General features: G+C 43.9%; 1 protein-coding gene across 4 annotated transcripts in view; it reads right to left on the reverse strand.

Annotated features, from left to right (window-relative positions):
* The window catches only part of LOC118393803 (SH2 domain-containing adapter protein F-like), a 126,478-nt gene that overhangs the window by 90,587 nt on the left and 22,352 nt on the right, over positions 1 to 13,539 (reverse strand). For all 4 annotated transcript variants that reach the window (XM_035786883.2, XM_035786884.2, XM_035786885.2 and 1 more), the window contains one exon: positions 7,353 to 7,494. In XM_035786883.2, coding sequence (XP_035642776.2) covers positions 7,353 to 7,494 — 142 coding nt within the window. The remainder of the gene's footprint in view (positions 1 to 7,352; positions 7,495 to 13,539) is intronic.

Raw genomic sequence — 13,539 nt, forward strand, 5'->3', positions numbered from 1 at the left:
CAGATGGGCTGGGGGCACAGAAGGGGAGACTCCAGGGAGAGGGCTGGATTACACACACACACACACACACACACACACACACACACACACACACACACACACACACACACACACACACACACACACACACACACACACACACACACACACACACACACACACACACACACACACACACACACACACACACACACACAGCGTAACCGGTAGAAAAATGCCTGTGTAATAACCTACTCTTCATCCAAGGCCGCACATCATACATTTCACACGGTGTGTGTGTTGCGCAAGTCAAACATAAGGATTATGGCATTACAAATCAAGCAAACTACTATTTCTTATTTGCCCACTTCAAAATGAGTCAATACCATTTTACCCAAAACCCATGAAATCAAACTAAAGACAATCTACTAAAACAAGGACTGTAATAATGTACACTCACTCCTACAGTGGTTATAACAAACAATCACTTGAGGCAAACAAATGACTTTGCTCAGTGTTTTAGGCTACGCAATTATCAATCTGATTCCTAAATGCTAAACAATCAACAACGCATGAGGCCATTAAAATTAACATGTTTTGGTCTAGCCGTCTGTTGTAGACCATAGAGGTTAAAACTACTTATCCTGCAGCAGAAATACAACCATTTAAAATAATAGGCCTGACAAAAGGGAGCCAGAGAGAGAGAGAGTGCGCATATGAAGAAAATGTTTAAATGAAAGCAGAGTTAAGTCAGCAATCCAATGTAAAGGGCTTAGAGTTAAATGCAGACACACAGAGCACAGAAACCAGGGCAGAAGCTAGCATCAGAGGTGGCATGGAAACATTCAAACAACCACACACTCATGGCTGCCATGGTCTTCCTGGTGCGACAGTTTCCTGTCATCTTGTGCTTATAAGAAGGAACCGGTAAAGAACATTCAGAACAGTCTCGTGTTGGGAAAACACGCCATAACAAACACACACTAGCATCTCAAAGCGAGGAAGACTTTAACAGGTAAAGTTGGAGATGGCAGAGTTTGTCAGTGCAGGGAATGATGAATCCGATGGTGAACTCAATGAGGCATATGAAAGCCATTCTTGAACAGGTGAGAATGTACACGTGAAGAACAGAACTGCAGAAAACAACCATGTGATGTCTACCACCCCAGGGAGGAGACGACTGTACAGACTAGAGGTCGACCGATTAATCGGAATGGCCGATTAATCAGGGCTGATTTCAAGTTTTCATAACAATCGGAAAATCGGTATTTTCGGACACCGGTTTGGCCGTTTAAAAATAATAAATAAATGTACACCTTTATTTAAACTTTCTTTAACTAGGCAAGTCAGCGAGCAATCCCGAATCTGGGATCCTATTTATAGCCTCAAGCTCATTACCATAACGTAACGTTAACTATTCATGAAAATCGCAAATGAAATTAAATAAATATATTTGCTCTCAAGCTTAGCCTTTTGTTAACAACACTGTCATCTCAGATTTTCAAAATATGCTTTTGAACCATAGCTAAACAAGCATTTGTGTAAGAGTATTGATAGCTAGCATAGCATTAAGCCTAGCATTCAGCATGCAACATTTTCACAAAAACAAGAAAAGCATTCAAATAAAATCATTTACCTTTGAAGAACTTCAGATGTTTTCAATGAGGAGACTCTCAGTTAGATAGCAAATGTTCAGTTTTTCCAAAAATATTATTTGTGTAGGACAAATCGCTCCATTTTGTTCATCACGTTTGGGTAAGACAAAAACCGAAAATTAAGTCATTACAACGCAAACTTTTTTCCAAATTAACTCCATAATATTGACAGATACATGGCAAAAGTTGTTTAGAATCAATCCTCAAGGTGTTTTTCACATATCTATCGATGATAAATCATTCGTGGCAGTTGACTTTCTCCTCTTAAGAAAATAGAACGCGCATGGAGCTGGAGATTACGCAATAATTTTGACGGAGGACACCGGGCGGACACCTGGTAAAAGTAGTCTCTTATGGTCAATCTTCAAATGATATGCCTACAAATACGTTACAATGCTGGAGACACCTTGGGGAAACCAAGGTGCCAAGGTAAGTTGCTAGCTAGCATTAAACTTATAAATAACAATCAATCAATCATAATCACTAGTTAACTAACTATATTACTAGTTTATCTAGCGTGTCCTGCGTTGCATATAATCGATGCGGTGCGTATTCGCGAAAAAAGACTGTCCTTGCTCCAATGTGTACCTAACCATAAACATCAATGCCTTTCTTAAAATCAATACACAGAAGTATATATTTTTAAACCTGCATATTTAGCTAAAAGAAATCCAAGTTGGCAGGCAATATTAATCAGGTGAAATTGTGTCACTTCTCTTGCGTTCATTGCACACAGAGTCAGTGTATATTCAACAGTTTGGGCCACCTAATTTGCCAGAATTTTACGTAATTATGACATAACATTGAAGGTTGTGCAATGTAACAGGAATATTTTGACTTACGGATGCCACCCATTAGATAAAATACGGAACGGTTCCGTATTTCACTGAAAGAATAAACGTCTTGTTTTCGAGATGATAGTTTCCGGATTCAACCATATTAATGACCTAAGGCTCGTATTGGCACATATTGCACTTTTACTTTCGTCTCGCATTATTTAAACCAAATTGAACATGTTTCATTATTTATTTGAGGCTAAATTGATTTTAGTGATGTATTATATTACGTTAAAATAAGTGTTCATTCAGTATTGTTGTAATTGTCATTATTACAAATAAATAAATAGAAAGCGTCCGATTAATCGGTTTCGGCTTTTTATTGGTCCTCCAATAATCGGTATCGGCGTTGAAAAATCATAAATCGGTCGACCTCTAGTTCAGACTGGCTGCTTTGTGTCTTGGGTTGATGTGCATCCTACAAGCTACTCTCAATATCACCCTGCGTCTCCTCTACAGAGACTCGCTACATCAACATGACCAAAGTAAAAGACCAGTTACAGGTTGAGAGAGATGGTCTCCAGACAGAGCTCCCTGTACTGGAGTTGAACAACCCTGGGATGGAGGCGTTTTAAATCCAGTTTGTACTACATCTCTACTGAGAAGAGAAACTGGGAGGAGAGCAGACAGGACTGTGAGGAGAGGAGCTGGTGGTCAGAAAACAGCAGAGGAACAGGTATTTGTCAATGGATTCTGGGAAGTCTGGATTTGTCTGACGGACAGAGATGAAGAGGGGGTCTGGAATTGGGTGGATGGCACACCGCTTACCACTGGGTACTGGGCATGTCGACAGCCTAATAGTCATCTAAGATGGCGCTGAACAATGGCCATGTCGTTCTTCTGTAGAAAAAGCTGGCATGATGCACCATGCAGCGAAGTGCATTTCTGGTCCGGTGAGAAATCGGCCGAGACGTAACTAAAACTTGAAACCCAACTAAAGTTCAACTACTCGCAACCAGTACATCATTAACAAAGACATCAGTGCTAGTGCTTAATTACACAAATTAATAATGCAAATGAATTGTGCTTAAACATTTTCTGTCGTGTTCATTTACAGTAATGTTTATGTTCTCCTTTTGTAGTAATTGGGGGTCAAAACTGTCATTTTCAAGTTGAATGAATAAAATGTTGTATTACTGTATAACTCAGACGTATCTCAGACAATAAAAGTTTCTTTAAAAAGTTTGTTCCTGTGAGTGAGTCTGGTGTGTGAAGAGACTCCGGGCTTGAGTGGTACAGACAAATTCAATCTATGGAGAAACCTGAGACTGCAGAGAGGCTGGTGTCGACAAGCAGAGAGAGAGAGGGAGGGGAGCAATAAACCAATACTATTACAAATGAATCTGATTTATCAATGATCCAGTGTCTCTAATTAATTAGATACACATTTTATATTAAACTACGATTCACACGCTTCTGAAGGTTTAAACATTACAGTCCAGTCGCTTTTATGTGGAGATAAGCCCAATGCTCTTGTCACATATGGTCCCTCTCTGGCCTCTAGGTCACCAGGCTGCTCGTTAGGGCGCACACCTGTCACCGGCGTTACACGCATAATGACACTCAACTGGACTCCATCACCTCCTTGATTACCTGTCCTTTATATGTCACTCCCTTTGGTTTCTTCCCCAATCGTCATTGTTTCTGTTTCATGTCGGTGCGCTGATTGTGTTTCTTGTTTTGTTCATTTATTAATTAAATGTTTTCACTCCCTGAGCTTGCTTCCTTACACTCAGCGTACATCGTTACAGCTCTTCAACAGTCTATAGAAATGTGGTCGGTGTGAAGTAAAAACGTGCTCTGACAGAAAACCATAAATAAGCCTCCCGGGAGGTCCGTGGGGCGACGCACAATTGGCCTATCGTCGTCCGGGTTAGGGAGGGCTTGGCCGGTAGGGATGTCCTTGTCTCATCGGGCACCAGCGACTCCTGTGGCGGGCTGGGCGCAGTGAGCGCTAACCAAGGTTGCCAGGTGCACGGTGTTTCCTCCGAAACATTGGTGCGGCTCGCTTCCGGGTTGGATGCGCGCTGTGTTAAGAAGCAGTGCGGCTTGGTTGGGTTGTGTATCGGAGGACGCATGACTTTCAACCTTCGTCTCTCCCGAGCCCATACGGGAGTTGTAGCGATGAGACAAGATAGTATCTACTAACAATTGGATACCACGAAATTGGGGAGAAAAAGGGGTAAAATTAAATTTAAAAAAGAAAAACAAAAGAAAACCATAAATAGGAGAACTCCAGTTGTTGTTTTGGGTATTACAGCCAATCGATGCACATCAGTGAGGTCCAGTACCAGTGGGCTGAGCCTGTACAGCATCACAGATACAACAGCTTCTCCTTAGCTAGCATTCGGATCAGAGCAGAGCTGGGAGATGACAGAGAGTAAGTCAGGCTCTGCGGTTGATAACAATGCAGAGGGTCACACTGCCAGGGAAAACCTATTTCAGCCTGGACACACACACAGAGAGACACAGAGAGAGAGAGAATTTCTGACCAGGCCTCACTCCAGTAAATCCCTCCACTGCCACATGACAGAGGTCTGGGCAGTGGCTCGTCTCCCTCTCCTTCCTCTCTCGCCACAGAATTGTAGGACGCTAGCCTGACAAATATGCTCAACACTGCCAGTGCCAGAGCCTTGGCAGGACATTGGTCAATCAGGGGGAACACAGTAATTACACTGTCCATAGAAAGAATACAAGGAGTGGGGCCAATACAGCCATCCAGTGTGTGTGTGTGTGTGTGTGTGTGTGTGTGTGTGTGTGTGTGTGTGTGTGTGTGTGTGTGTGTGTGTGTGTGTGTGTGTGTGTGTGTGTGTGTGTGTGTGTGTGTGTGTGTGTGTGTGTGTGTGTGTGTGTGTGTGTGTGTGTGTGTGTGTGTGTGTGTGTGTGTAAATCAAAGTGTACTATTTGACACTTGCTTGATGAAACAATCAGCATGAATCTGTCCTTCAGTGCTCTTCTAGTTTACTGTGGTTATCAACAGGATGGCAGAAGTGGGCTGAATAAATCCACAGAACAGCACCATTTCAAATGTTCCCTGACAGCGCAGTCAAAACAACAGCAAAACTAGAATTGGCAATCAATAGAACAAACTACAAGGAATATGCCAGTCTCTGAACACAGCAGAAATAGACATGGCCGTCAGTAAAACTGTATGATCCTTACAGACAGGTAGCTTTATTACTCAAGTGATATCTTCTCATGATGAATGAGAAAATATAAAATGTTGGACAAGTAAAATGTACGTTGAAAGGAGCTCCAATCTTATGCAGATCTAATGATGTGCACAGACATGAGTTGTACACCGAGGACATTCAAACAGATATTTACTGATGTAAAGTTTATTCACGCTGCGTTATTATGTCTTACTATGGCGATTGCTCGCAATCCACATTCCTATCAACCTTGCTGTTTGGCAATATAGGTTCCTGATTCAAATGCAACAAAAAAAGGAATTTATAGCTGAACCCTGTCAGGGTTATGACCCTGTTTTATTATGGTCCTCTTAAGCTTCATCCACATGGGTAGGAAAGACCATAAACCAGAAGTCTCTGGTCACATTAAACCTTAATATTCAGCAGTGAGAGAAAAGGCCAGGGTCCTAGCTTGTCGTCAAGGTATGGATCAGAAGAGAAGATGGCGACAGTAAAGCCATTACACTGTGGAGAGAGGGCGGCTGAGGGGAGGGGGATGAAGATGCAAGCCAACATGAGAGGTCAGGACCTTCTAAAAACGTCTTCTGAGCCTTGACATCCCTAATGGAACAGACCACAGGTGACTGGTCCAAAGGTCCAGAATGTTCATTTAGTGAGGGAATGTGCAAACCGCAAGATTCTCCTTTAAATATCTTGGAATTCTGTGCTTGTTTTCTTCATTCTTTGTTGATGCTGTTCTGTCTTTGCACACTGCATAATCATGTTCATTTTGACAAAGTTGTGGTGAGTAGAGTTTCTGCTGAATCCTAGCGTTAGCAGAGCTATTGTTGTCTCAAATCCATGTCTTCCTTCACAGCAGTACGATTGTCACCAAACATGACTAGCTCAAAGAATAAATCAAAAAGGTCTGTCTTTCCTGAATATGTATTTAAAGTTAAATGACCTCTCTGTCTACTTCAAGAGCAAAACAACTGCTTTCAATCGTATTTCTGATACCCAGCTCTCCACAGAGATAATTTGTGGTCTACCGCATCCGTCATGTAGCACGCCATGTGGCCATCTGACCAAGTTAATTAGTGACAAGCCAATAAACATAAGGTCAAGTGACATAAGGTCAAGTGACATGCTAATTAATTGTCAACAAAGAAGCATCTTCCATAGGCAGACATAATGAAGGCTAAGATGCATTACTAGACCTGTAATTCCACAGAGAGGCCGAGGTTGAATGGAAGGCTAATCCAAGATATCAGACAGTTGACCAACAAATAAGGTCTGGCAGTAGTCATATTAAAACGCCACACTAAACCCAACCAGAGAGGTGAATTAGCGTGAGTTAGTAAGAGGTAGCATTGCTTTGCTCTGCCTTGCATATTACCTCAAGAGAGTGACGCCTCTGCCCTCTGGCTCAGCTGGCTCTGGCTGACAGCACCCGGTTAGGGCCCCCACCCAGGGTTACGAGAAAATTTAGGGTAGACTGGGATCTCTGACGGGCAGGCAGTCGCTCCAATTACAAAGCCACAAGTCCTCAACGGCTGACCAGGGGGATGCAGGAATCCCATCACCCAAACGTCTGGAAAGACGAATGAAGGTGGCAACTGATAACTGACGAAATTGTATGCACTCACTACTCACTACTCACTCTGGACAAGAGCATCTGCTTAATGACTAAAATGTCAAATGTAATGTGCCGAGGTTTGAAGAACCCAGGGGAGAACAGAGTATTGATCTACCTGCCATCATCTTCTGGGCCTCATAGGGCTCCATGTAGCCATCGTTCTCTGTGCTGGCCTGGGTCACCTTCTCTGTGGTGGCCTGGGTCCCCCCGTCCTGCTCCGCATCAAACGGGTCTGCATAGTCATCCAGGATAATGAGCTAGAGAGAGAGAGGGAGGGAGGGAGGGGATGAGAGTAGGTGAGAAAAGATTAGAATACATTTTACGGCTCTGTTTAAAACCACAACACATTCCGGAGCCCAGAGAGTTACATTGCAGAGGCAGGAGATGAGGAGAAAATGTAACTGGAACCTTAGGAGAGGAGTGGAGGTGACCGTATTAGTGATAGTACCAGTCTGGGCTCTGCAGGAACATGTGATCTCCACACGTCACAACACCCAGACAGAAAAGAAAAAGGAAGAAAGACATAAATAACAGCATCATTCTCCGTGTGCCTCAGTTCCACCATCTCCTCTTTAGACTTCATGCTCCCTGCTACGTCTAATTATACCATGGTACTCTGACAGTGCCTGCTTTTCAAAGGGCGAGGAGAAAAAGAGGACAGCCCACAACTGGTAAACTGTCTTAAAGAGAAACAATTCTACAGATTTACAGGGATTTGGCAGCGAGCCATGGCTGATTGCAGTCTTGCTCTCTTTACTAAGAATGTCTTGCAGAAGCTGACAATTAAGTGGACATCTTGTCCTAAGCCCCAGAAATACAGCCAACTCTTAGGGTCTGTCCACACACAGTCTCAGCATCTCTGGCCAGAGCAATTTCCTGAGCACCAAGAAAACTGCTCCCCTTCACATACATAATTCTCTTACAGATAAAGTAAATATTTAAAGTTCTCTTCCATCTGCCATGTTGGACAGGGACTCCAAAGAGAAAATCTGACTAGAGGGGGTTTGGACTGGCTACTACCAGTACCAGGAGGTGAATATATATGGGCTATCTTCAGTTGGAACTCTAGAGAACCAATAGTGGTGCCAGTCTGTTCGCCCAGCGGGCAGACAGACGGACTGGAGGAGTGTGTATGTGTGTGGTGTGTGGTGTGTGTGTGTGTGTGTGTGTGTGTGTGTGGGGTGGGGTCCAAAATTTGGGAAACAACTCAATGGAGACCGACCATGATTAAGTCAACACACACACACACAAAATGTGCAAACAAGCATACTGTACACTGACAAGCAAACACAGGACACATTTGCACAGACAATCACACACATGCAGTCAAGCACACACACGCAGACACACACACAGGAAAGGAGTCAATTAGCACTACACCCCATGAGTCATACTTTAGCAGGAAGGGGTTTGGTGTCATTCTACATAAGCTCTTCAGTCATCTAGTGGACAGAGCTGGGCAATCCCAGGGTGAACTAGAGACTACAGCATGCCATGGCTGTACCGGCCAACCAACCAACTGTCCTTAAAAACAACCACAGCCCTTCCTCCATACACTTCTCAGAAATACAGCCCACAGGGGAAGACACCTGCCAAGCCTCCCAGGCGGGGACTTTAAGGGGGAACCGAGGAATCCAGTACAGTACGATCCATGTCTAAAGCATTTCCCCAACTCCAGGCTTTCACACCACCTGGGAAAGCACCGTCCTTCTTCTGATCCAGTTTTGATTTCACTGAACAAGATAAGATACGATATACAAATAGACAGTCGTGGCCAAAATTTGAGAATGACACAAATATAAATGTTCAAAGTCTGCTGCCTCAGTTTGTATGATGGCAATTTGCATATACTCCAGAATGTTATGAAGAGTGATCAGATGAAGTGCAATTAATTCCAAAGTCCCTCTTCGCCATGCAAATTAACTGAATTCCAAAAAAACATTTCCACTGCATTTCAGCCCTGCCACAAAAGGACCAGCTGACATGTCAGTGATTCTCTAGTTAACACAGGTGTGAGTGTTGACGAGGATTGATGCTTGGAATCATTGTTCTTCCTCTGTCAACCATGGTTAACTGCAAGGAAACACATGCCGTCATCATTACTTTGCACAAAAAAGGGCTTCACAGGCAAGGATATTGCTGCCAGTAAGATTGCACCTAAATCAACCATTTATCGGATCATCAAGAACTTCAAGGAGAGCGGTTCAATTGTTGTGAAGAAGGCTTCAGGGCGCCCAAGAAAGTTCAGCAAGTGCCAGGACCATCTCCTAAAGTTGATTCAGCTGCGGGATCGGGGCACCACCAGAACAGAGCTTGCTCAGGAATGACAGCAGGCAGGTGTGAGTGCATCTGCACGCACAGTGAGGTGAAGACTTTTGGAGGATGGCCTGGTGTCAAGAAGGGCAGCAAAGAAGCCACTCTCCAGGAAAAACATCAGGGACAGACTGATATTCTGCAAAAGGTACAGGGATTGGACTGCTGCGGACTGGGGTAAAGTTATTTTCTCTGATGAATCCCCTTTTCGATTGTTTGGGGCATCCGTAAAAAAGCTTGTCCGGAGAAGACAAGGTGAGCGCTACCATCAGTCCTGTGTCATGCCAACAGTAAAGCATCCTGAGACCATTCATGTGTGGGGTTGCTTCTCAGCCAAGGGAATGAGCTCACTCACAATTTTGCCTAAGAACACAGCCATGAATAAAGAATGGTACCAACACATCCTCCGAGAGCAACTTCTCCCAACCATCCAGGAACAGTTTGGTGACGAACAATGCCTTTTCCAGCATGATGGAGCACCTTGCCATAAGGCAAAATTGATAACGAAGTGGCTCGGGGAACAAAACATTGATATTTTGGGTCCATGGCCAGGAAACTCCCCAGACCTTAATCCCATTGAGAACTTGTGGTCAGTCCTCAAGAGGCGGGTGGACAAACAAAACCCCACAAATTCTGACAAACTCAAAGCATGGATTATGCAAGAATGGGCTGCCATCAGTCAGGATGTGCCCCAGAAGTTAATTGACAGTATGCCACGGCAGATTGCAGAGGTCTTGAAAAAGAAGGGTCCACACTGCAAATATTGACTCTTTGCATCAACTTCATGTAATTGTCAGTAAAAGCCTTTGACACTTGCTTGTAATTATACTTCCGTATTCCATAGTAACATCTGACAAAAATATCCAAAGACACTGAAGCAGCAAACTTTGTGGATATTAATATTTGTGTTATTCTCAAAACTTTTGGCCACGAGTGTATATGCTCCAACAGATCACCTATACAAAAATTGGTAGATTAGGTACTAGACAGGTTTTTCTTTTTTTAAAAGACCCTTAAATGTGCTTCATACTGGCTATCATGTTTTATACACCAATGGCCTGCCTCCTGCTTTTCCATCCGTTTTCGGGACATAATATAACTAGGACTAGTTTGTCACAGTGTAATTATGGGTTTTCCTCCTCTGTTTTTCTTCTGTGATATTAAAAGAGGAAATGCATCCAATGCAAACACTCTTTGGCCTTGTTTTTCTACCACAAATAGAATACATCTCCCGCACAACTTTAATTAAATTCAGCCAGTCAGGTTTCAGATGTTCCTGTTCCTGACACTGAAGTATTCAACCGTTACAAATGGCATGTTACCCCTCACATGGAGTATGTTTATCCACTTCACACGATATATCACCTTGGGTCTGTGTCCATCTGGAAACAGTAGCACAGCCCAAACCAGATACTAAGTCATCTTGACCAAAACAGAGGAGTGTACTTACAGCCAGCCCAGAGCACTGGCAACCCATTCTGACTGAACACATTCCACGTGGGAGAGAGCAAGGGAGAGAACCTCAGTGCGTTAAGCTGCAGTCGTGTATGCCAGGAGCCGTCTGTGTGTCCACGTGGTGAACAGAGAAAGCCTGGTTTAGTAATTAAAGGAAACTGTGCCTTATGACTGGCATGCCTTCAACCCCATACTTACTATATCTTAGTGTATATGAATGTAGATATTCAACGACTCATGTCAGTGCCCTCCTCAGAAAGGGCACGATACCTGACAGTAGGACAATTCTACCGTACGTCCTCATTCTACACCTTCCCCTTGTTAGTGTTCTGCCACAAAGCTGTAGCTAGCTTGACGATGGATGGCTGCTGTGCCCACAAACATTATATTGGACTGTGTGGTTCTGTCAACAAACAGCAGGGACCAAAAAAGATGTATGTATTAAACGAGGTGGAAAAGAACATTGCAATCATGCCAGACATACTGTATATTTAGCCCTGTGACTGGTCTTGTTCGCTCAATCATTTTTCACAGTCAGCAAATGAAAGCTCTTTTTAGCACCTGGTAATGTTGCTGCTGCTGAGGGAGAGAGGAGAGCTATTCTGCTTGTCCTCTGGAGCCTGAAGCTGAGGTTGATACGGAGGCCTGTTCTGGATGGCAGCTTCCTGCCTCCCACCATCTCTCCTTATCACTTAGTACTAGCTACCCCACCAGATTTTCATATTTTATAACTATTTTTTCCCCCAGAGATTTTCATTTGTGTCGACAGCGATTTCTCTGCCTAAGATACCAAGAAACAGTCTTAAAAACGTACAAAAGCAATGGAATGGACAAACTACATTCCATTTGACACATCAATCTAACAGTTCCATATCCATTATTCAGAGAAAATGAATTTGGGGAAACAAGCAAACAACTTAGCAAATTAAAGTAAAAGTTGTCATTTACCACACTACTTGGGTGTTGACTTTCCCCTGCCTTGGGCCACATCTAACACCAGTATTTGGTCGGAGGAGATCAATTAGTCTGAGTGTTTTGGGGAGTTACCCCTTCTCTGTGAAGGTCCTGCCACACTGCACTAATGCTACCCAGCTGGAGGAGTCGGGGAACATGGAGAGAGGGGAACGTCAGAGACTGTCTGCTTCCCTACCTGCCTTCCTGGGGCCTCCCTGCCCGCCTGCCTACCAGCTTCCCTGCCTCTCTGCCAGCCCGCCTCCCTCCCTCCCTGCCTGGCGGCCTGCTTGCCTGGGGACCCACCATCTGTCTGCTGGCATGTCAGGGTGTGTCAGGACCACAGCCAAGCCACCACACTTGTCATGAAAGTCAAATTCACCCACAGTGAGTGCAATACTGCAGTGCTTCTATATAGAGTGCTATATACTGTATGTGAGCTTTTCTAAGCAGAGATGTAAGCTGTGAGTAGCCACACAAAGTAACCTTTTAGGCTTATACCATCTCGCCCCCCTGGAAGCAGTCAGGACATATCCCTACACTGCAGCAGCACAGTGAGAACATACTTAAATAACTCCCAGCCTGGTGCCGTGCTGAGCTACCAGGTTCACCATGTCTTACACCTGCAGCTGCTTAGATAGCCAGGCAGCCAGAGTAGGAGAAATAGCCACACACTGCTTAAAAATACATTGCAGCTCTCAAGGAATGAAGTCTATTTCGAATCAGTGTGAGCCTAGTGAGAGCATTAGCTAAGAAGAGAGAGTGTAACAGGCACCTGCCACTTGGCATTCCACACAGTTAGCACAGAGAGTGCTTCTGAGATTACAATTCAATTGGGCTGCAGTCCTCCATTAGAACTAGGAAAATACACAATCTTCCTTCTCCCACACCATCATCACATGCAGACCAAGTGGATCTAACAGGCAATTATCATATAGAGCATCTGGGGCCATAAAAGGGAGAACATTAAAGTCTTAGTTTGTGGTCATTGTATAGGATGATAGGGTTTTGGCAGTATGCTGCACCAATTTATAGCTTTCCCAGACGTCCAAACTATTTAGTTAAATATGCCATTCCGTCATTGACATCTCATAAGCAAAATCCAACTCCTCAAACTATAAACACTAAAAAACAAATAATAATACAAGTAAACTGCTGCTGTATGCACCAGCTAGTCATGTGTGTGCACGCGTGCATGTCTAATACGACAGCCAGCCTGAGTAGCCCTGTCAGCCATCTGAGTAGCCACCTGAACGACTGGTGACAGTAATGTAATGTGGAGACGTTACACAGAAATGTGACAAATGTCACAGCTGGTCCAGAAAGGATGAGGGATGTCAGAGCTATTGGGGGCTGAAGCCTCCCCCACCTCTCCCCCTACCAGGCCACCACAAGAGTCAATGGGGGGGGGCTGGCATTTGTGATTTATGTCTCCACGCCACAGGGGATTTGAGCCACTGATAACCTAATACAACTCAGGGCTTAGCTGCTCGATTGAATTAGGGTGTTTCAAAGGGCTCTTTTTTGCTGCCATGACTCTTTTGTTCTTTTTTATGATATCAGAACTAATGAAAACCATCTTA

This window comes from Oncorhynchus keta, chromosome 14 (genome assembly GCF_023373465.1).
Source record: "Oncorhynchus keta strain PuntledgeMale-10-30-2019 chromosome 14, Oket_V2, whole genome shotgun sequence".
Taxonomy (NCBI): Eukaryota; Metazoa; Chordata; class Actinopteri; order Salmoniformes; family Salmonidae; genus Oncorhynchus; species Oncorhynchus keta.